Source organism: Ylistrum balloti, unplaced genomic scaffold (assembly GCF_031769215.1).
Source record: "Ylistrum balloti isolate Yb309-2 unplaced genomic scaffold, AGI_CSIRO_Ybal_v1 Utg369922, whole genome shotgun sequence".
Taxonomy (NCBI): domain Eukaryota; kingdom Metazoa; phylum Mollusca; class Bivalvia; order Pectinida; family Pectinidae; genus Ylistrum; species Ylistrum balloti.
Genome location: NW_026782039.1, coordinates 594,721 through 616,710, shown reverse-complemented (window position 1 = coordinate 616,710; position 21,990 = coordinate 594,721). Strand labels below are relative to the sequence as shown.

Here is a 21,990-nt window from a genome sequence, read left to right as displayed (position 1 = left end):
AATATTCATGAAGTGCAATTGCTGATATCAATATTCATGAAGTGCAATCATTGATATCAATATTCATGAAGTGCAATCGCTGATATCAATATTCATGAAGTGCAATCACTGATATCAATATTTATGAAGTGCAATCAATGATATCAATATTCATGAAGTGCAATCGCTGGTATCAATATTCATGAAGTGCAATCATTGATATCAATATTCATGAAGTGCAATTACTGATATCAATATTCATGAAGTGCAATCACTGATATCAATATTCATGAAGTGCAATCACTGATATCAATAGGGTATTCATGAAGTGCAATCACTGATATCAATAGGGTATTCATGAAGTGCAATCACTGATATCAATATTCATGAAGTGCAATCACTGATATCAATATTCATGAAGTGCAATCGCTGATATCAATATTCATGAAGTGCAATCGCTGATATCAATATTCATGAAGTGCAATCATTGATATCAACATTCATGAAGTGCAATAATTGATATCAATATTAATGAAGTGCAATATTCATGAAGTGCAATCACTGATATCAATACTGATTTCAAAGATATTTTGGCTCTGTAATGATCTTGCTATTCTGACGATGAGGTTGATGTGCTAATCTCTTGTTTCTTTAACACATATACCTTTCAAATGATGAATTACTGCTCTACCATCTCTGAAACTCCTAATTGGTTGTCTACTCTACTTTTGTTACTTACTCTGCCAGTAGATATATATATATATATATATGTGATTTGTCTCAGGAAAGCACTATTTAGATCATCTGTGAAATTTGAGAGACATAAGACTGAGGCTATGATCAGAGTCTTACTACAATAATAAGGCAATTGCAAGTAACACTTTTTACTGAAATAGTACATTTATTGGTAAAAACATAGTTCTGAACAAGTTCAGACTGATGTACAAACACAGAATCACACGCACATCATATCCACATGAAACAAAACGTGTTTCATACTACCGTAGTTATCTTCATATTAGCCACATCCCTCATTAATGATTAGGGAGGGCTTATTTTCATAAACTGCTATTAGCTTACCACTTCAAAATTTAATGGATGATTATGCAAAAATGAAGTAGGGGGCTGACTCTTAGTACACGAACAACATCATCAACCATACATTTATAGATCTATATATAGCCTACTGACTCTCAGTACACAAATGACATCATCAACCATACATTTATAGATCTATATATAGCCTACTGACTCTCAGTACACAAATGACATCATCAACCATACATTTATAGATCTATATATAGCCTACTGACTCTCACTACACAAACGACATCATCAACCATACATTTGTAGATCTATATATAGCCTACTGACTCACTACACAAACGACATCATCAACCATACATTTATAGATCTATATATAGCCTACTGACTCTTAGTACACAAATGACATCATCAACCATACATTTGTAGATCTATATATAGCCTACTGACTCACTACACAAACGACATCATCAACCATACATTTATAGATCTATATATAGCCTACTGACTCTCACTACACAAATGACATCATCAACCATACATTTGTAGATCTATATATAGCCTACTGACTCTCAGTACACAAACGACATCATCAACCATACATTTATAGATCTATATATAGCCTACTGACTCTCACTACACAAACGACATCATCAACCATACATTCATAGATCTATATATAGCCTACTGACTCTCACTACACAAACGACATCATCAACCATACATTTGTAGATCTATATATAGCCTACTAACTCTTAATACACAAACGACATCATCAACCATACATTTGTAGATCTATATATAGCCTACTAACTCTTAATACACAAACGACATCATCAACCATACATTTATAGATCTATATATAGCCAACCATTATGGGTTTCAGTTTACTTGACTCATTTTTTTAAATAAGTTCTACAGTTGCGTTACAAATATACACTGTACAGACATCAGAAATATTCCAGTCTAGTGTTATGTAATTCAACTTTAAGAAAACTCTTCAATCTCTAACTCTCCAGCAAATGTCAAATCTGATATCCTCATACTCTAAGATATTTAGTTTATAACCATAACACAGACCCCTAGTGCACCAGGAACAATATCATTATCATATACGTAACACAAGAAGTCTTTTAAATCAGTTTCCTGTTCCCCAGTTCTACGTTTATAGTCTTACTTGTCTCTAATGGTAGAATCCGGCTGCTGTCATTTACGAGAAAAAACATTTTAAATGCAACCCATCAGGCACAAATCAGGACAAATTTACAGATATTAATATAGGATCTAAAGTCTTTGTCAAGGCTCATCAAAAAGTGAAATCAATTCTGTAGGTCTGTTTTTGTCTCATAAATAAACAACCCTGGTAAAACAGACCAATAAAAGCCACATAGGTTTTAGCTTGTTGGACTTGTAGGTTTCACATTTGTTACAGATATATCAACATTAGAAAAATTTCACCATCTGTTTTTATGAAATTGATTCTTTTGTATTTTGAACCATTCATCAAAAACATTTTACCTTTACAATTTCATGTGTAGCCTAAAATCTGTCTGATAAGACAAAACAACATGTTGACACGTGAAATGTTGACAATCTCCGGTTCATGTTCCAGCTCTGATCATAAGACAAGTGACTATTCTTCATTCAATAATTAACAGTAATTTGATCCCATAACCACATCCTTCATAAGAAGTCATCAGTAGTCATCTGGACACTATTATTCAGAGGTCAGGGGTCACTAGGAATACCAAAGACTTTTACGCTGCCTCGTTCATCACGATGTCCTTCATACTTGTCGTCACAAGCAAAAGCCAGTAAGTATCGCTTAGGATGCCAGGCCACAGTAAATGTCGGAGACTCACATGCAATCTCTGTGATTTTTTCACCTGTTGTGATGAACCAAAACAAGTGAACATTGAATCACATGAGCCATGCTTTCATTGTTATCAAATTAAGCCTCAAAGAAACCACTCATCATGCATTTAGATTAAAAACTGGAAAACAAAATGATGTTCAATGTATCTATTTCATCTATCTATTTATTAATTTAATTTGTTTTTGTTTGAATTTATTAATTTGAAATGTTGAAGACAACTGAAATTTTCATGGGAAAAACTTACAATGATTAAAAACTTATTAAAAAAAACAAGGTAAATGGAAGTATATTCTCGCACATCTGAAATGTAGGTCATACATACCACTTTCTACCTCAGCAATATCTATAACAAGATCTTCAGATGCAGACGCTAGCAGACATCCATCATGGCTGAAGCTCAAGGTCCGAACGGGCCAATCCAGTCTGTTTACCAAACAGATAATGGTTACATTTTAAAACCAGATGACCAACATTTCTCGTCATAATCATCATGGTACAAATACCTCTAATCTTAAAATATCAAAATATTTTTTTCTATTAAAATCAATTCATTGGATAAAAGTAAAGTTGAAACATGAACTAACATTCCATGTTTCTTTAAGTAAAACCTCTAGTAAGACTATCAAAACAGATTTCAAAATGAAATATAAACAGACAGTGAAATAGAATAATCACCTGTTAAATGAATGTGTTATTGTGTTTATCTCTACCACACTGACCTTGAGAATGTGCGTACACACACTAGCTCATTGGTGTCCCAGAGACTGACCAGGGCATCAGCACTGCCTGTCGCAAAGTATTTTCCCACCGGGTCAAACTCTATACAAATACAGTTGGCTGGGTGGGCTGTCAGTGAGTACTGCAGCTTTAACTCTGGGTAACTGTTAAAATATCCAGGTCACATGATTAATTACAAAACAGATTACAAACAAGCATGTACTGTAAAGTCAAATCTAGCAGATTTATGGTATCAGAGTCATTCAATAAGTGTGGTTCTCACCATCCAAGCGGAGGTTTTCATGTACAAGTTTTGTAAAAAAATCTGGGTGGCTGAGCGAAAAAGCACTAGATTCATAAGATTCGTTGAAGTTTATTATACCATAAAACAAGTTTATTTTGCCGTGCAAAACATTCACCATTAGGCGTTTAAAGTGTAATATGTAACTTTTGTTAAGCCATAATTTTGCCACTAGAAAACAAGAAATTAAATGACATATTCCTTTCTCAATAAAAAAATAGCCAGTTCAACATTCAATCTTACTAGAAAAACAGTAACAATTAGGCAACATTGAAAAATGTTATGAATACTTTGTATTATAAAGTATAGTGTACCTTAGAATGTGTATACTGCCTTGCCCGCTGGTCAGGAAGAACAAATCGCCTTCGTTGTTCCAGGAAATTTCATTAACCTCAAACTTAAACTGCTCTTCAGCCTTGGACCTGTGACTTCTGATGTCAATAAATGTGATGAGATCGTCTTTGTTGCCCACAGCTATGGTACTTCCATCGGGGGACCAACAAATGTTGATGTTCTCTCCTTGAAGACATCACAACATATAACAGTGAATACCTTTACTTAACTCTAACTGATTGTAAACATTAAATGAGTCTCACTATTCCAATTTGTTTCGTTTTCTTTTTTTTTTTCAGAACACTGACATCTATGCTTTTCTTTCACAGAGTGATATTCCAGTAAAACATGTATTCCTACAGAGAATTCCAGGTTTTGTTACTGGGTGCCACTCATTGAATTTTATCAGTCATTTGCTTAGAAGCAATGAACAGGTAATCGAACCATGGATAGATTTAGTTGGAGTCTTGGGGTTAAGTAAATATTTTACTGGAATTGCCCATAGAAAAATGTTAATTATTTTTGAGTCCTGGTGTTAAGTTAATGTTTTAATAGAAAAGTCCTTGGATAGAAGTGAATTATTTGGACGCCTGGTGTTCAGTAAATGCTTTTTCTAGACTAGCCTCAAGTCATGATCTTGTTTAAACATTACCATATAATAGCTTTCAATATCTATATTGATATGACCATATTTATCCCACATTAACTGAGAAAATAAAGGTGGCCAAAATACTGATTCCAACTCAAAGGCAGTGGAACGACTTTATATACTTTAATGGTTTTTCAAAAAATAACTTTCCCCTGGACATTTGATTTTTTTGACAAATATTGTTCAATAAGGCTTTATTTGATAATCTGTGGCCATTTGACTTTGTGGAATGAGAGTGCCCACAAAATCTATGAAATTAAATCCCCCTACAAAAAAATCAATGACTTTACAGGAAGTGGAAAGTATTTGTCCATAACTCTACTGAACAGCCATAATTATGGGTAGGCTTGTCATCACATATGGACTTATTATCAGGTAAATAGAGGTAATCGGTAGAGCTCACACTTTTTACAGTGTGTATCAGGTGATCATATGTTCAAAATCACCAATATCATTGTAAGGTTATATCTACTTTGTAACTTGGTAAAGACTTTGTTTACCTGTATTCCAAATTTTACATGCAACTTAAAAACTTGACATCTTATTGCTCTTGATACAGGTTAGATTGACATTGGAATCAACAAATCCCTGCCAGCTCTAATGTCAAAGGGATAATTAGGCACGTTATGTGTATTTGTACAGGAACTGTCAACTAAGTAAATTAAGACAAGATACCTTTGAGGGGTGAAACTTGACCTTATTCATCTTGTACCCTAACAAAGTAAGAAAAACTGTTCACTATGTGTCCTGGGGTGAATTTCTTTCCTTGAAATATACACTTAGCATTCACCATAATTCTGGTGTTTTATGTCTAAAATTAATACCTTTCGTGTTGACTGTTGCTACAGACTTGTTGGTTCTTGCATCCCAGATTCTAACAGTTTTGTCTCCACTTGCAGTGACAAGGTGGTCTGGATGTTTTGGGTGCCAACAAAGCTGATCTACACTGTCGCCATGGCCACGAAATGTCAAGTCTTTTACCTGGTATAAATAAATTTTCAGGATTCAGATAAAGGTCCATGGATCACACCTTCACCTCTGTGATAGAAGGTATTGTTCATCTCTATATTATATTGTGTTAAAGATAAATACATGCTCCTTCAAACAATGGTAAATGAAAAGGACAATGTCCCAGTAATATGTTTACAATTGAAAAATAACTGATTCAAATAATTGCCAAACACAGGATATGTTCAAAGTCATAAATTCCGAAATCTCAAAATAACCTCACTTAATATTGTGTTTTACCTACAGAACCAAAAGAAGGTATGAAGTTATCCACTAGCGTAGTAAATGCAGTATTTTTGTTCAGGAAGTAATTTTTGTTGGTTTTTATTTTGTCTACATTTTGTCTAGATCAAGTTTAGTGATCCCACTCGAATTCCAATTAGCAACCCTTCAATCCCTAATCAGACACTATTATGTGAATGTGAACGTCATCGCTATAGAACAAATTCAAAGTTAACAATGCCCGTCCCCCAATATACAGACACACCGATGGATTCAGATTCAGTGTTAACATAAAAATACTGCTGTGTAAACATTTTTGTTGGTCTCGTGATCAGAGACAGGGCGCACACTTCTGATGAAGCTCTGTACACCCAGTTGCCTGCGGTACAAATCATGATGTCTATTTGCACCAAAGAAGAAATTTGTTCCCGGGAAATTTACCAATCTATCTCGCTCCAGCATAAAAACATTGACAGTTTTATCGAAGGATCCAGAAGCAAGTCGTCTCCCATCACAGTTCCATGCTACAGAGTGAACTTTGGCCGAGTGTGCTTGAGATTCTCTCACTCTGTTATTATTTTGAAAATATTTTCGCGTGTTTTCAAAGTAAGTCGACATTTTGTTAAAACTAGTAAGCAGAGCGGAGGACGGAAAAGATCCGGAAATGTTTGTTATAAGTTCGTGACCATATGCACGCTTTCATTTTTTATCTACGTCAAAACAGAGTCATTCTGCCAATATAAAATTAGCAAGTTTATTAAAAAATGGAGTGTATGCTTAATATATTTTTTCCCATTCAAACAATGTTTTGATTTTGAAAATATCAATTGAAAATAAAATTATGAAATTATCAATCAAAACTGTTTATCAATGTAAAACTATTTCTGCATTTATATGTATGTCACAGTAATATTACATTCGTAAGACACAAATGATTTCTGTAGCCTGTAACCAGATATTGGTTAGCAAGTTAACAGAAAATGACAATTCAATGGGTCTGCATCACTCACCTGCTTATAAGAGTTAATTTTGGTAAAATTTATGTTCATCCGAATCATATCCCATAATTATCAGTAAATATTTGTATGTGAAATTATGAAACTCTTGGACTTGGGGTTATTATTTAACACATTTGACCTCCATACCTTTAAACAAACTTGGTAGTCATTTATCCCAACTCCTACTGGGTCAAAATCAGTTGTTCTGGACCTTGTGTTTATTGAAAGGAAGTTGTTTATAGAGATTTACCCATTTGACCTTGGTGACCTTGAGGATGAATTAAGGTAATTTATTTGAATAAATTTGGTGACCATTCTGTAAACTAAATATGACCCTGGGCTTCTTGCTTATAGATTCATCTAAAAAGAATGTAGCACATTTAACCTTTGTGACCTTGAATGTGGGTCAAGTTAATTCATTTTGAACAAATTTAGTATCCCCTCATTCCAGCATACTGACTATGGACACAACACCACCTGCCTTTGGGGTAGGTGAATTAGCATTTAAAAGCTCTCTTCATAGGTCCCAATATGTACAGATGTTCTTTCTTCACCCCAGTTCTTTATATCTTTAAATAATAGTTTTAACACTTGTCAATGTTGTTCATTTAGTAGAGGGGTTACATATTCATCTGAATAAATTTGACAATTTGAATTTCTTACTAAAATAGCCAATCTTAACTTTGAATGTCTGATAATATAATCAACATTATATGTGCCTGAAGCCTTATATTAAAAAAAAAAAAAAAAAAGAAAGAAAAACAAGCAGGTAAGTTGGTTTAAGTATTTCAATACATTTGTGGTAGTTAACTTGAATTGAATATAGGTCACAGTTATTCATTTCATCAAACAGTTGTCCTTCATTTCAGGTTCATAACAGTGAAATAGGCATTGCTCACCTAAAGAAAATAACAAAGCACCAGTAAGTGGTATGTCGGTCAAAGTATTCCATTAAACCTAAAACACAAACAAACAAACAAGAACAGTCTGATTAAGGCATGTCTATTTATTAATAGCTTGTATATAAGTTATAAATTAACCTCGTCATGTAAGAAAAACAACTGAAAGACATAATATCACGTGCTAGAACATCACACTACACATTATAAATGGTGTTTTATCCTATGTTATCCAGGACTAGGAATATACCCAATAGTTTCTGTCATACACAAACAACAGTTTAACAGTGAACTTGAACAGTATAAATGGAACTGTAGAAGTATCACCAGTCCAAAGTCGAACATTCTTTAAAAACTTGTTTGATGCTTGACAACTTCTGCATATTCCCGAGTCCAGTTTTTAAAAAAAAAAATTATTTCTCATCATAATAGCGTCATAACTCACATGCCTTATTTATGACATGACTGTATGACATGCTAATACAAGCCAGTCATTTGATAAAAACTCCACTAACCAGGAACAGATCCCCAACCCTCCTAGTCTGTGTTTATCTCTGAAGAACTAATGGTTGGTTGTTTACAGATTTTTCGCCATTGTGATTCTTTCTAACCCTCAGCATTGTCTAAATTGATAAACATTGGTGTTCTGGAGATATAATGTTCTTTAGGCATAGTATACATGTATGGACTGATTGTGAGGGTCATGTTTATTTATATAACAGGTTTTACATTTACTATTACAGTCTTTCAGCCTTTCAGTGGATGAGGGTCTATGCCAAATCCCAGTTGATAAACTAGAACATAATGGTGTATCAAATGAATACTATTTTAACAAAACACATAAGATATCTGATGTGCAAAAGATTATAAAGTGTACATACCATAGAGCCCAATGATTTGGTCAGACTGGACAGGTCATCAGAATAGACAGGTTAAAATTGAATCAGCAATTAATTTGATTAGGATAAATGCCGGAATACTCAAAAGGTGAGATTAAACTGTTTCATCCAAACTTTTAATAAAAATAGTGAAAAAACAAACACAAATGTAGTGTGATGTAAGAAGTGAGTTCAGTTACATTTACAGGCCTAATTTTACTATCACTGGTAACCCATCATTGTACCATTTGGTTGTAATATTGCTAATTAGTAGGTGAAGAAATGTAATGAGACTACTGTATGTTACAATGACCATTTTCAAAAAGTAATCTGATAAATGACCTCTGACCTCAGACCTCAATTGGTTTCTCTGGTTAATACATGGTTATGTACATCTTAAAAGTGAAATAAAAATCATACGATATTGATAAGCATATATAATATACTCAAAGTTTCTGCAATTTTACTTTATGAATGGAAAATTTTATTCTGCCGAATTGAAAATTTTTAATGCATTAAATGTCAATGATTTTAACGATAAATTAAAAAATTCTAATAGGTAAAGTTTTAAGATATTCATTGGTCGAACTGTAAACATGTAAAAGGTAATTTTCATTAGATTTTCATTTGTCTACATGATTAAACATGTAAGTAAAGTAAACGATAAATTATATTACACCTATACATATGGCTGCTGAATGCTTTACAACCATGTGTGAAACCAGAAATAGACTTCTGTATTAATTTTATCGATTGACATTATTTTTCAAATTGTAAAAATGGTGTTTTCAGTTCACTACAATCATGAATAAACTAATATCAACAAACAGGCTTTTGTAAATATTGGCAATGGCAGTACACAAACTGATAAGAACACATAGGTTTTTATTAAAGTCAGCCATGACACTTGCAGCTGTGTGAAAACTTAATTTAAGCTGACACGTATGGCAGTTAACAAATATCAACAATGAAACTTATTTGTATAAACTAGAGCCACCATTCATACTTCCAAACATACACTTTATTGGTACACAAAATGAGGAGATGAGAATTTAATCAATATGTGAATATTTGAGACTACATTTTAAGGTATATATTCACATCATGCTATACATTGTAAGAGACAACTGAATCAATGATTCATTCATTTACACTTCGTTTAATGTCTGTTGAATTTGACACTTTTATTGTTGTTATAAACAAAAATGATAAAATTATTGGTCCTTTATATAAATATGAACTTTTATGATTGAATCAACTGATCCTGCAGATAACACATAACTGTTATAACAATGCATATCAACACTAGATCTGGTAGGTGGAAAGGAAACTCAACAATGAAGCTGATAGATATTATGTTATAAAATGTCATTATGACTTAATTATGGACAAACAGTATAAGCAGCAAGAAAAGTGTAGAAAAATATATAAAACTCTCCAAAGTTTTTTTTATCACAGGCAACTTATATGGTCAACAGCCAAATATAACCCTCGAGTCAGTCAGTAGTGACAGACTCTTCATTGTTTTATCCAGTGATTAGTAATTCATCTATTTAAATGGTTGGCTCATCATGGGTACACAAACAATGTGATGTCCCTCTTAACAGAAGATCATATGATGTCATCAAAAATTATGGCTTAACAAATAAAGTAACCATGTTAAAATCTGAAGTCCTCAAATAATAAAAAAAAGAAGTTTGAAATACAAGATTAATTGAAGAAAATGTTTCTTCAATGATTAAAGAAATACAAAAAAAATTTACTGTTTTTCCGTTTTAATTGGTTTCAGTGAAAACTAAATTACACTGAAACATCTGACGCTCCATGAATAATATGTTTTTTCAAATCTAGTTTTGTAACTTTAAACAACCATTGTCACAAGTCACAAGTCCATTCCAACCAAATGAGTAACCACTGCTGAGGTCCACATGACAATATCATGATCTTATTCCTCATTATGTAATCAATTAATCACATCAAAATATCATTGCAACATGAGATCTCAGGGAGATCTTGGCCCCAATTATTAGATTGGATTTAAGATCGATGATTTTTCTTAGACAATTGTGATAACTCTTATCAATATGATAAGTGGCCTTTATCATAAACATGTCTGACTAATATATATATATTGTTATACTGACATAGACATCACCTCACAACATTAACAACTTTAATTAGTTTACCAATATATTTGTAACATCACTAACAATATAACATAATGATATACTTAGATAAGTCTGTTTTACCCTCTGCTATCGTACATACTGTAAATCAATTAGATTTTGTACAGAATTGATTTTTTCATTAATACACAGGGAGAGTCTATCATGAACTCAAAACTCTCACAAGTATTGCACAAAAGTAAGAACTCTGGATGGATTCCATGTGTTGATTTCATCCTTACTTGTTTTATAGACATCTCCATTAATTTTGTATCTACCTTATTATCATATCATCAAAAACAAACTTGCTAGACATACATTACCTTTAAACATCTTTCAAATTATATACTTTGAATTGACATAATTGTACGGCTGAACAAAGAACTTCACTTCAGATGTTGGGAGGTCAACCCGGTGCCCAAATATACAGAGTTTGTAATATGCATATTTCTATTTCATTGAATTACAAAACAAGCAGTAGGAAAATTGGCAAAGACGTTACTACCAGGACAACTATTGCAAACATGTACTAAGTAATCAGTATTACAGTATTGCAAAACGTAATGTTAAACATGGCTGAAACATGTTCCAGGCATCAAAAACAACTTGCCTCATACTCCAAACATAAAAGCATATGGAGTGTTCACATTCATATCTTATTTTTATCTCTGTACTGTAGTATACAATTCATTAAGGACACATGTGACTGAAAAGAAGACTTTTCAGTTATAGTCACATGACTTTCGTCATCAAAATGACAGCCAATATGAAGAGGTAAGTTCAGGAAATAAATGGCCCACAAAATCTGAAGTGATTTACAGAACACAATTATACCAACAAATTGCCTTAAATTCATGGTCAAGTTAGAAGCAATGTATACCTTTATGTGTTTTACTGAAAAATATATTGAGGTACCATGTACCCTTAAGTTATATAAGATATATAAGTTGTACCAATAAACATACCACATAACCCTAAATATTTTACTGACATACATAATGTCTTAATCAGCTAAAAACAAAACTCCTACATTGTTTAGATATCAGACTATCTTTAGGATATCATCGTTGACGGTATTAGTGAATAATGGAGTGGACGGAGTTTCCACTTCCTGTGGCTGTAATATGTAGGGGATATCCGAGTTGAGTCTGTTGATCGCTGGATAGTACTGTCTGTAACACATATAGGCAATACACATCCCCAGTATGGACCCTACACTTACATCTGCAATGAAAAAGAAACAGAAATAGTCACCTATCAGATCACCTGTCAGAACTTTTGTTTCACCTACTTAGGATCAAACATGAACATGCAAAACTATTGTGTAACTTTAGAATAATCTGTTAATGTGTTTTCAGAGTAATAGCAATAACAAAGTTAAAGTGTCTAAATTCAACTGAACCAGCTGTTGGTCATTCTTGTCTTTCCAAGAAGTCTCAAAATTGAACATATACAACTAAGGATCAAGGGTATTTACATTTGAAATACCAAAAAGATGTATAAGAAAATTCCCTCCAACATTATTTGATAAATCTATTCTCAAAATCTATGATAGCCATCTATTGGCAATCTAAAAAATTAATATGTACACTATGATAATATTCAAGCAATAGGAATAACAAAATTAAACTCAAAGATTGCTATCTGTCAGCCATTTTTTTTCCAAGCCAGTTTTAAAATTAGCCACACACAGCTAGACACAATAGAGAATCTCTAGCCAATTTGAAAGGGCTCCTCCTGCACTTTAGTTACATGGTACAAGAACTGTGGATGAGTAATGGATGAACCATGAACAAGCAGCAATTTAAAGAGATCAGCATTACATGATGACCGTCAGCTAATAAGGCTGTGTCAGTCAGTCATAAGACACTTCTAATCTCATCATTGACTATATGACCCTATGACCTATCTGGTGACCCTATGACCTATCATATGATCTATCATGTGACTGTATGACCTACCCTGCCAGTGATGGTGATAATCAGCAGTACGTGACACAGCAATCATCACTGGCCAAAGGAGGAGGCAGACAACACAAATCACACGCCATGTCTGACCCCGTCCTCGACGACTAAAACACTGCAGCTTCCCAGCAACATACAGGGCCAGAAAACCAAGACTGCTGAAGGCAACTGGAACACATTATTTCTCAATATATTACACATTGAATATATAATCTATATAATCAACAGTAGATATATCATAACTGCAGATATTGACTGAAGCTGAAGGACTGTATCAAAACAATGGTATCATTAATTATCATAGATTATGATGGGGTTTGATGTAAATACCGGAAGTGATTCTCTGCTAAATCTTTTGTATGAAAAATCAAGAATATGATTCCACAATAAAGATAATACGGTATGATATTTACCTGGTCTCCACAGGTGTAATATCTACTCGAGGCTGTCTCCACAGGTGTAATATTTACTAAGGCTTTCCCTTCATGTGTTATACTTACACAAGGTTTGTCTTTACAGGTGTAATACTTACTGAGGCTGTCTCCACAGGGGTAATACTAACACAAGGCTGTTCCCACAGGTGTAATACTAACACAAGTCTGTTCCCACAGGTGTAATACTAACACAAGGCTGTTCCCACAGGTGTAATATTTACCATTGCTGTCTCCACATGTGTTATACTTACACAAGGTTTGTCTTTACAGGTGTAATACTTACATGAAGAATGTCCACTAGGGAAGCTTTTATATCCCTGAATCACATCCAACTCATTTCCTGTACAACGGAACTCGTTGTTAAAAGTTCCATCAGGAAAACAGCGGGCTATAAAGTCTGGACGTGGCCTGGATAAGATAGGGTACATAGAATAATGACGAATCTTAACAACAAAGAAAATTTATTCTAAAAAAGAAATAAAATACATGATATGAATCAAAGTGAGGTAGATCAGTGGAATGCATAAATTTGGATTACAACGTTCTTTAGAAAGGTGATGAAAGAATAAATGTTAAATAGAAAGGTTATTTTAAATATATCTTTTAAACATTTACTCACATGATTTTACTTTATTTTATTGATTTATGATCTAATAACATTTAGAAAAAAACATATTCAATTTAGGTTTACAGAGGGGTGTATGACTTTTCTACTAAATGTCCATTCTACAGTAAAAGATTGCTGCAGCACCAACCTTCCCACACCAAGCTTGATACAGTTAGTGACTGACCCTGTCAGAAATACAGACAACACCACACCTGTAAAATAGAAAAGTTTTGAAGACATCTTCAAGCTTTGATTGCTTCTAGGACATCACTAAGTTAAGTGAAAGTCAAAAAGAGGCTCAACATAGTTTAACCTCTGTTGGAAAACATTTAGTTATATAAATTTACATTGCTTTATAAAATTCCTATTACCAATAATTTAAATCTGAGATTAAAAAAATAATGATGTGAAATATTTTCCATTCATAAAACCACTACATATAATAATTCCGGGTATACTTCTTAAAAACTATTGATTACCTAAAACAGCTTGTTTCACATCTGCAATATCCTTTTTCCACAGGTATATTATTCCTATCACTATGACTGGAGCTCCAAATACAGTTCTCTGTCAACATAAGACAATGAAACTACACAGCAATTCACAGTATATACATAAGTCTCAATGGGTCAGTATTGCACATCTGTTCTGCAGCTTAATTATGAAGAAAACAACATCTAACCCTCATTAAAACCTTCTATTATAATGACATTACCAAGGAGAAGAAAATGTTCTGAAATACCTGATCCCATTGGTTTTCACAGTCCTTAGATTTCAACACTGTTACTCCTGTGATTAAGAAATTATTTAAGGTCGTTCTTTGAACAAAAATGATAATATTTCATCTAAGGCATGCTTAGAATGTCTAAATTACATCAACTTTGATCACTTGGGTATTCAGAAGGTGTCATGAGGTCACACAAGGGTCATGTGGTAGGTCAAATAGGCCACAGTTTAGGTCATGGGGTCACAGAGTAGGTAAATAGGAACCAAAAGGAACCGGAACCACATGTTGAGTAATAGGGGACAGGTAATCATGAATAAGTTACTGGGTTTATTGGGTTACAGAGAACACATATTACTTATCTGGGTTATAATGTCTTATGTCAGGTTTGCAATAGTGGCTGGAGGTTTTGCTCTGTCTCATTAGCTCACCATCATCAGCTGATGGGCCTTTGTCCATGGTCCACCCATCACCTGTCCTTAACCAGTTCCTGTTACCAGGATATCTTGTTTTTGAAGTGCAGGAGGAGTCTTTCTCAAAATATATTAGGATCCCCCTTGAAATGTTTACTTTAGTTGTGAAGGTCCAATTTTTATACAGTCTTGAAAAAATAAATAAAAGATAGACAGATGGCCATCTTAGAGTTTGACAGTTGAATTTTGTGATATTCCCTTTTTCTACAAATTCTGGAAATTTTAACCAATGGTTCAAATGTATAAATAAGAGGCTCACAGGACCTGTATTGCTCGCCTGTGTAGTAAGTGAATCTATTTGACCGTTGTTACCTTGAAATTTGGTCAATGTAATTTTTTCAACTCTACCAAGGAGGCTGAAAGTCTAACATCATGTCTGTAGGCCTTTCAGTATTTCAGAAGTCGTTCAAAGATTTTAACACATTTTTCAGCCCCCCCCCCACTACCCAATTCTCCACTTGACCTTGACCTTGAAAAATGAAAACATTATTTTTAATCTCAAACTTTGTTTGACTCTTACCAAGAAAGCTATCAGCCAAATATTATATCTATAAGCTTTTCAATAATTCATAAGGATTAGTTAGAATGTTTCAACATAAGCCTGTCATCCAAGTGCAGTATCAACCAAATGTCCTGATTTTAAGTCCCTTGGTTACTGAGAAGTAAATTTAATGTCATTATCAACAGGTTTAACAGGTGTCTTTTCCACAGGTATCTTCAAGGTTTCCTTACTCAAAATTTTCTACTAAGACAGTAATTACTAAGGAAGTAACTAGGGATTCGTCAGGCCGTAACAGTGGACATAAAACATGTTAAATACATAAATAAATTCTTACGCACAGGTATCTACTAGGGAGTAACTGGGGCGTCTTACCAACAGGTATCTACTTGGGTATTAACTAGGGGTTCTTACCCACAGGTATCTACTAGGGTATTAACTGGGGCGTCTTACCCACAGGTATCTACTATGGTATTAACTGGTGGTTCTTACCCACAGGTATCTACTATGGTATTAACTGGGGGTTCTTACCCACAGGTATCTACTAGGGTATTAACTGGGGGTTCTTACCCACAGGTATCTACTAGGGTATTAACTGGGGGTTCTTACCCACAGGTATCTTCTAGGGTATTAACTGGGACGTCTTACCAACAGGTATATACTTGGGTAGTAACTGGGGCGTCTTACCCACAGGTATCTACTTGGGTATTAACTAGGGGTTCTTACCCACAGGTATCTACTTGGGTATTAACTGGGGGTTCTTACCAACAGGTATCTTCTAGGGTATTAACTGGGGGTTCTTACCCACAGGTATCTTCTAGGGTATTAACTGGGGGTTCTTACCCACAGGTATCTACTAGGGTATTAACTGGGGCGTCTTACCAACAGGTATCTACTTGGGTATTAACTGGGGGTTCTTACCAACAGGTATCTACTAGGGTATTAACTGGGGGTTCTTACCAACAGGTATCTACTAGGGTATTAACTGGGGGTTCTTACCCACAGGTATCTACTAGGGTATTAACTGGGGGTTCTTACCCACAGGTATCTACTAGGGTATTAACTGGTGGTTCTTACCCACAGGTATCTACTAGGGTATTAACTGGGGGTTCTTACCCACAGGTATCTACTAGGGTATTAACTGGGGGGTTCTTACCAACAGGTATCTTCTAGGGTATTAACTGGGGCGTCTTACCAACAGGTATCTACTTGGGTATTAACTGGGGGTTCTTACCAACAGGTATCTTCTAGGGTATTAACTGGGGGTTCTTACCAACAGGTATCTACTTGGGTATTAACTGGGGGTTCTTACCAACAGGTATCTTCTAGGGTATTAACTGGGGGTTCTTACCAACAGGTATCTACTAGGGTATTAACTGGGGGTTCTTACCCACAGGTATCTACTAGGGTATTAACTGGGGATTCTTACCAACAGGTATCTACTTGGGTATTAACTGGGGGTTCTTACCCACAGGTATCTTCTAGGGTATTAACTGGGACGTCTTACCAACAGGTATATACTTGGGTAGTAACTGGGGCGTCTTACCCACAGGTATCTACTTGGGTATTAACTAGGGGTTCTTACCCACAGGTATCTACTTGGGTATTAACTGGGGGTTCTTACCAACAGGTATCTTCTAGGGTATTAACTGGGGGTTCTTACCCACAGGTATCTACTAGGGTATTAACTGGGGCGTCTTACCAACAGGTATCTACTTGGGTATTAACTGGGGGTTCTTACCAACAGGTATCTACTAGGGTATTAACTGGGGGTTCTTACCAACAGGTATCTACTAGGGTATTAACTGGGGGTTCTTACCCACAGGTATCTACTAGGGTATTAACTGGGGGTTCTTACCCACAGGTATCTACTAGGGTATTAACTGGTGGTTCTTACCCACAGGTATCTACTAGGGTATTAACTGGGGGTTCTTACCCACAGGTATCTACTAGGGTATTAACTGGGGGGTTCTTACCAACAGGTATCTTCTAGGGTATTAACTGGGGCGTCTTACCAACAGGTATCTACTTGGGTATTAACTGGGGGTTCTTACCAACAGGTATCTTCTAGGGTATTAACTGGGGGTTCTTACCAACAGGTATCTACTTGGGTATTAACTGGGGGTTCTTACCAACAGGTATCTTCTAGGGTATTAACTGGGGGTTCTTACCAACAGGTATCTACTAGGGTATTAACTGGGGGTTCTTACCCACAGGTATCTACTTGGGTATTAACTGGGGGTTCTTACCAACAGGTATCTACTAGGGTATTAACTGGGGGTTCTTACCCACAGGTATCTACTAGGGTATTAACTGGGGGTTCTTACCAACAGGTATCTACTTGGGTATTAACTGGGGGTTCTTACCAACAGGTATCTTCTAGGGTATTAACTGGGGGTTCTTACCAACAGGTATCTACTAGGGTATTAACTGGGGGTTCTTACCCACAGGTATCTACTAGGGTATTAACTGGGGGTTCTTACCAACAGGTATCTACTTGGGTATTAACTGGGGGTTCTTACCCACAGGTATCTTCTAGGGTATTAACTGGGGGTTCTTACCAACAGGTATCTACTAGGGTATTAACTGGGGGTTCTTACCCACAGGTATCTACTAGGGTATTAACTGGGGGTTCTTACCAACAGGTATCTACTGGGGTATCAAATAGGGATTCTTACCCACAGGTATCTACTTGGGTAGTAACTGGGTGTCCTTGGAAACTGGTACAACCAATACTCCTCAGGCTGTATTGTCCTCCGGAAAGGGACAGCATCATCAGAAATACTGCACACCATCAAAAGCATTTAATCACTACAGCTTTATTATCTTATATCATAAAATCATTCATACTTAAGCTTTCCCAAATAACAAATTAAACCCTTCATCTATTGTTTATTCCATTATATTCTATTGTATTGTAAATATTGCACATAAAATTATAAAGCTATTGTTTCATATTTCCCATTAAGCAATGTGGTTTGATCAAACTGATATACTGATATACCTGGTATTCATTTCTTCCCTCTCTACACATCAATAAAACAAACTAATACTGATAAAATGTATGGAACAATATCAGTTAAGTAAATATTTTCTTAATACTGAAAAATTAATTGAGAACATACGTTATATTTTTCATATCAAATCACATCTAGAAATAATGTACAATAGTTAACAAATATTTGTGTGACTACAAAATACCATTACCAATATTACCATATCGAAATATGAAAGTGACTAAAATATAATAAACATTACTTAGCATTACTTACTAAAACTTTTTAAATGACACTTACTAGAAGAAAATTGCCAAGAAGATCCTCAAACCAATTTCAAATATTAAAGAAGTATGAATTCTGAGGTGTGATGTCATGGTTATGGTACAGCTAATCCTTAGACCTTGTCATGATCTTGTCTCTACAACAGGAAACAAGGAACAAAGTATGAGTTTATTGTCATGATTTTGTCTCTACAACAGGAAACAAGGAACAAAGTATGAGTTTATTATCATTAACTTACAAGTATGGTCAGCTTCAAATCTTCATACTCGATAAGACATGTGTTTAACCACAGCAGCACAATGTTCTGCCAATAAGTATATATCATAATCATTAAAAATATCCTGTATACTATAATGTGGTATTTTTTTTATAGAAAACAGGCAACTTCTAATGCATTGTTCAATGCTAATTTTATGGAAGTGGAAAAGGAGGGTTTCATTTGCTCTAAAATGGATTCAAATTTTTTATATACACATTTTTTTTTTCATTTCTTGAAGTACTAACCAGCTTACCAAAATTAATTGGTATTTATTTTCTCAATACTTTCTATCAACAATGACCTTATTGTACAGAGTAAGCTTCCCTCTTTCAAGGCACTGTTTGTCTCATACAAGTATAGCTTTCCATTTTTTATTTCAATTGTTTAGTGCATTTAATTTTAATAATTTTTGAAATTGAAGTTATAAAAGAGAATGTTGGAACTCTTTGTTTAAGCTGTGACTGCAGGTACCGTAGTTATACAAGAAAATGTTAAAGGTGATGATGTGTTTAAGACCCTTATTATACGTTAGTTCATTAAAACTCTTTATTTATAATTATCTTATCACATGTTTTAGGCTTACTACTTAATACTATTAGCAGGGACGTATATTATATACGTCCCTGCTATTAGATAGAATATACCGGACACAACCGCTCTATAAAAACATATATGTTGTGTGAGGAATGTCTGTTCCATTTCTGCTTCAATAACTTCCTTCAAATTTTAGAATTCAACACAAGTTACAGTGGTGCAATAAGTCCGTTAAAAGTTGACTCAACACATGTATGTGCAAGTGTGAAATGACAGAGAGTCTGTCAGATCTTACCTGTGATAAGCTTTGCTAGTTGTTTGTATACAACGTGGATATATACATGCGGAAAGTCTCGTGACTTACTAATGAACACTAAACTACGAATGGTTTAGGATCATCTAAGCGATAATTTATGGTTAATGTATTTTATTTAAGTTATAAAAAACCTCAGACTGGAAACTATTCGACTTTATGAAATACAAATACATATCTGAATAAGTATGTTTCTGAAATGAATAGTTGTACAAATATGTTTAGCTATATTATAGTTTGAATAACATAAAATAGTTTATCGACTACTTTGTCCTACCTTTTGCTGTAGGAAAAAAAGTTTGTAGACAGGTATTAGAGATGAAGATATGAAACGGTTTGTTTATACATTTGTATTTATGCTGCTGTAGTCAACACATCGCGGCGTGATGAAGCTCTCTCCCAAGATAGTGACTGGGGCATTACACTCACAGAACAAAGGGGCATGCGACTGGTAAGTTATTTTTCACAAAATGGAAAATTTAATGCAAATTGCAGCATCACCCCGCCCCCATATAGTGTTCAATAATATCATATGCTTTTTAAGATGTTCGCTAGTTACACGACTTCAGTTTCATTTCATTTATGATTAGATAATCACATGCATTTACACATGAAAAGGTTTTCAGAATCTTGTAGATAATTGTGAAAATTTCTCATTAATGAGAGAGAGGTTGCCAAAAAACAGTATAATGTCTCTTGAACAGGTTGGGATATGCTGTGATTTAAGAGTATTCGCTGGAGCTTTAACATGTCTTCTCATCATCCCAGAGGAGGGGATAAAAGAGTGCTCCATCTCAGCCCAGACAAATTCTTACTCAATATTAAAAAAATAAAGAAGTATTGAAAAATAGCTTTCTAATTCGACAACATGGTTTTTGAATGAAGGTTATAAAACAAAATTCAGACAAATTTGAAAAAAAAGCAACATGTATATTGTTTAAATTCCACCCAATGTAATTCTGATAAAAGTCACATTAATGCACAGTCAGTTTCACTCTGGTGAGTGATCTACTCCTATATATATAAGAGGTCTTAGTTTGCCAGATTGTATTGGCAGAATTATTTTACCTGACGCCTGTCAAAATGTTTCTTGCCATGTTGAATCTCTAACGTTGATGGAGTATAAGTTATTAATCATTATATAGGTACACTTGTCAATATTTTATAACTGATCTTACCAACACAAAGCTTAAGATTACTTAGAACATGTAAAGCTTATCCAGTTATTTACAAAGTTGACATCAATTTATTTTTTTCAGTTTTTGTTTATAAAATTTAGACATTCCTTAGCCAGTGTTTGCAGAAGTGCAATTTTATTTAGTTAATTTTTGAATAACTTATGTCTCAGCACTAATGTTACAGATTTGAGATTTAATTGTTAACCTCTGACTTGACAGAATGTGTGCGTGTTCTAATTAATCTTCTCAATGCAGAGTTTGTTACAAACAGTGACCTACAAATGAACCAGTGCTTTATCACTATCAGAAGACTGAATGAGCCAGTAGAGTTTTTTTTCCCTACTAATTCAGGAATTGGCCTTTTAATCTCATGTAGAAAAAAAGTGATCAATTCGGAAGGAAGTTTAAGAAGTAAACTATATAGTTTGGGCATGTTTCAGAATGAATCCAATTGGGAATGGGACCCATATTATGCCCCACAGAGCCCCAGGAAAATAGACTGGCCAAATATGTTACTAAGTATAATTATTCTCTGAACCAAGCTTGGTTCCAATTTAACATTACTCTGTATTTACCGTTGTATAATATTGTATTAAGAAGGAGTAATGAAAAATAACCTGCACCAGACAGGATTTGAATAGCAACGCTTTGGTCT

General features: G+C 34.4%; 3 protein-coding genes across 3 annotated transcripts in view; 1 reads left to right on the top strand and 2 right to left on the bottom strand.

Annotated features, from left to right (window-relative positions):
- Nucleotides 1-926: 926 nt before the first annotated feature.
- Nucleotides 927-6,747, bottom strand: LOC132546940 (THO complex subunit 3-like). The gene is made up of 6 exons (XM_060210669.1): nt 6,571-6,747; nt 5,724-5,880; nt 4,232-4,436; nt 3,619-3,780; nt 3,222-3,322; nt 927-2,909 (listed from the first exon to the last, which is right to left on the bottom strand). The coding sequence occupies exons 1-6, from the start codon at nt 6,745-6,747 to the stop codon at nt 2,752-2,754; spliced, it is 960 nt and encodes a 319-aa protein (XP_060066652.1). The 3' UTR covers nt 927-2,751.
- A 5,126-nt stretch (nt 6,748-11,873) lies between these two features.
- LOC132546947 (phospholipid phosphatase 5-like) lies at nt 11,874-20,183 on the bottom strand. Its single transcript, XM_060210676.1, has 8 exons — nt 20,140-20,183; nt 19,067-19,187; nt 18,449-18,554; nt 14,554-14,641; nt 14,223-14,286; nt 13,751-13,875; nt 13,031-13,201; nt 11,874-12,293 (listed from the first exon to the last, which is right to left on the bottom strand). Exons 2-8 carry the CDS (start codon nt 19,141-19,143, stop codon nt 12,112-12,114), a joined length of 813 nt encoding a protein of 270 aa, XP_060066659.1. The 5' UTR covers nt 19,144-19,187; nt 20,140-20,183; the 3' UTR covers nt 11,874-12,111.
- Nucleotides 20,184-20,525: 342 nt separating this feature from the next.
- LOC132546942 (WD repeat-containing protein 11-like) overlaps nt 20,526-21,990 on the top strand; it is a 39,182-nt gene continuing 37,717 nt past the window's right edge. Inside the window, exon 1 of the mRNA XM_060210671.1 lies at nt 20,526-20,608. Coding sequence (XP_060066654.1) covers nt 20,544-20,608 — 65 coding nt within the window. The 5' untranslated portion in view covers nt 20,526-20,543. The remainder of the gene's footprint in view (nt 20,609-21,990) is intronic.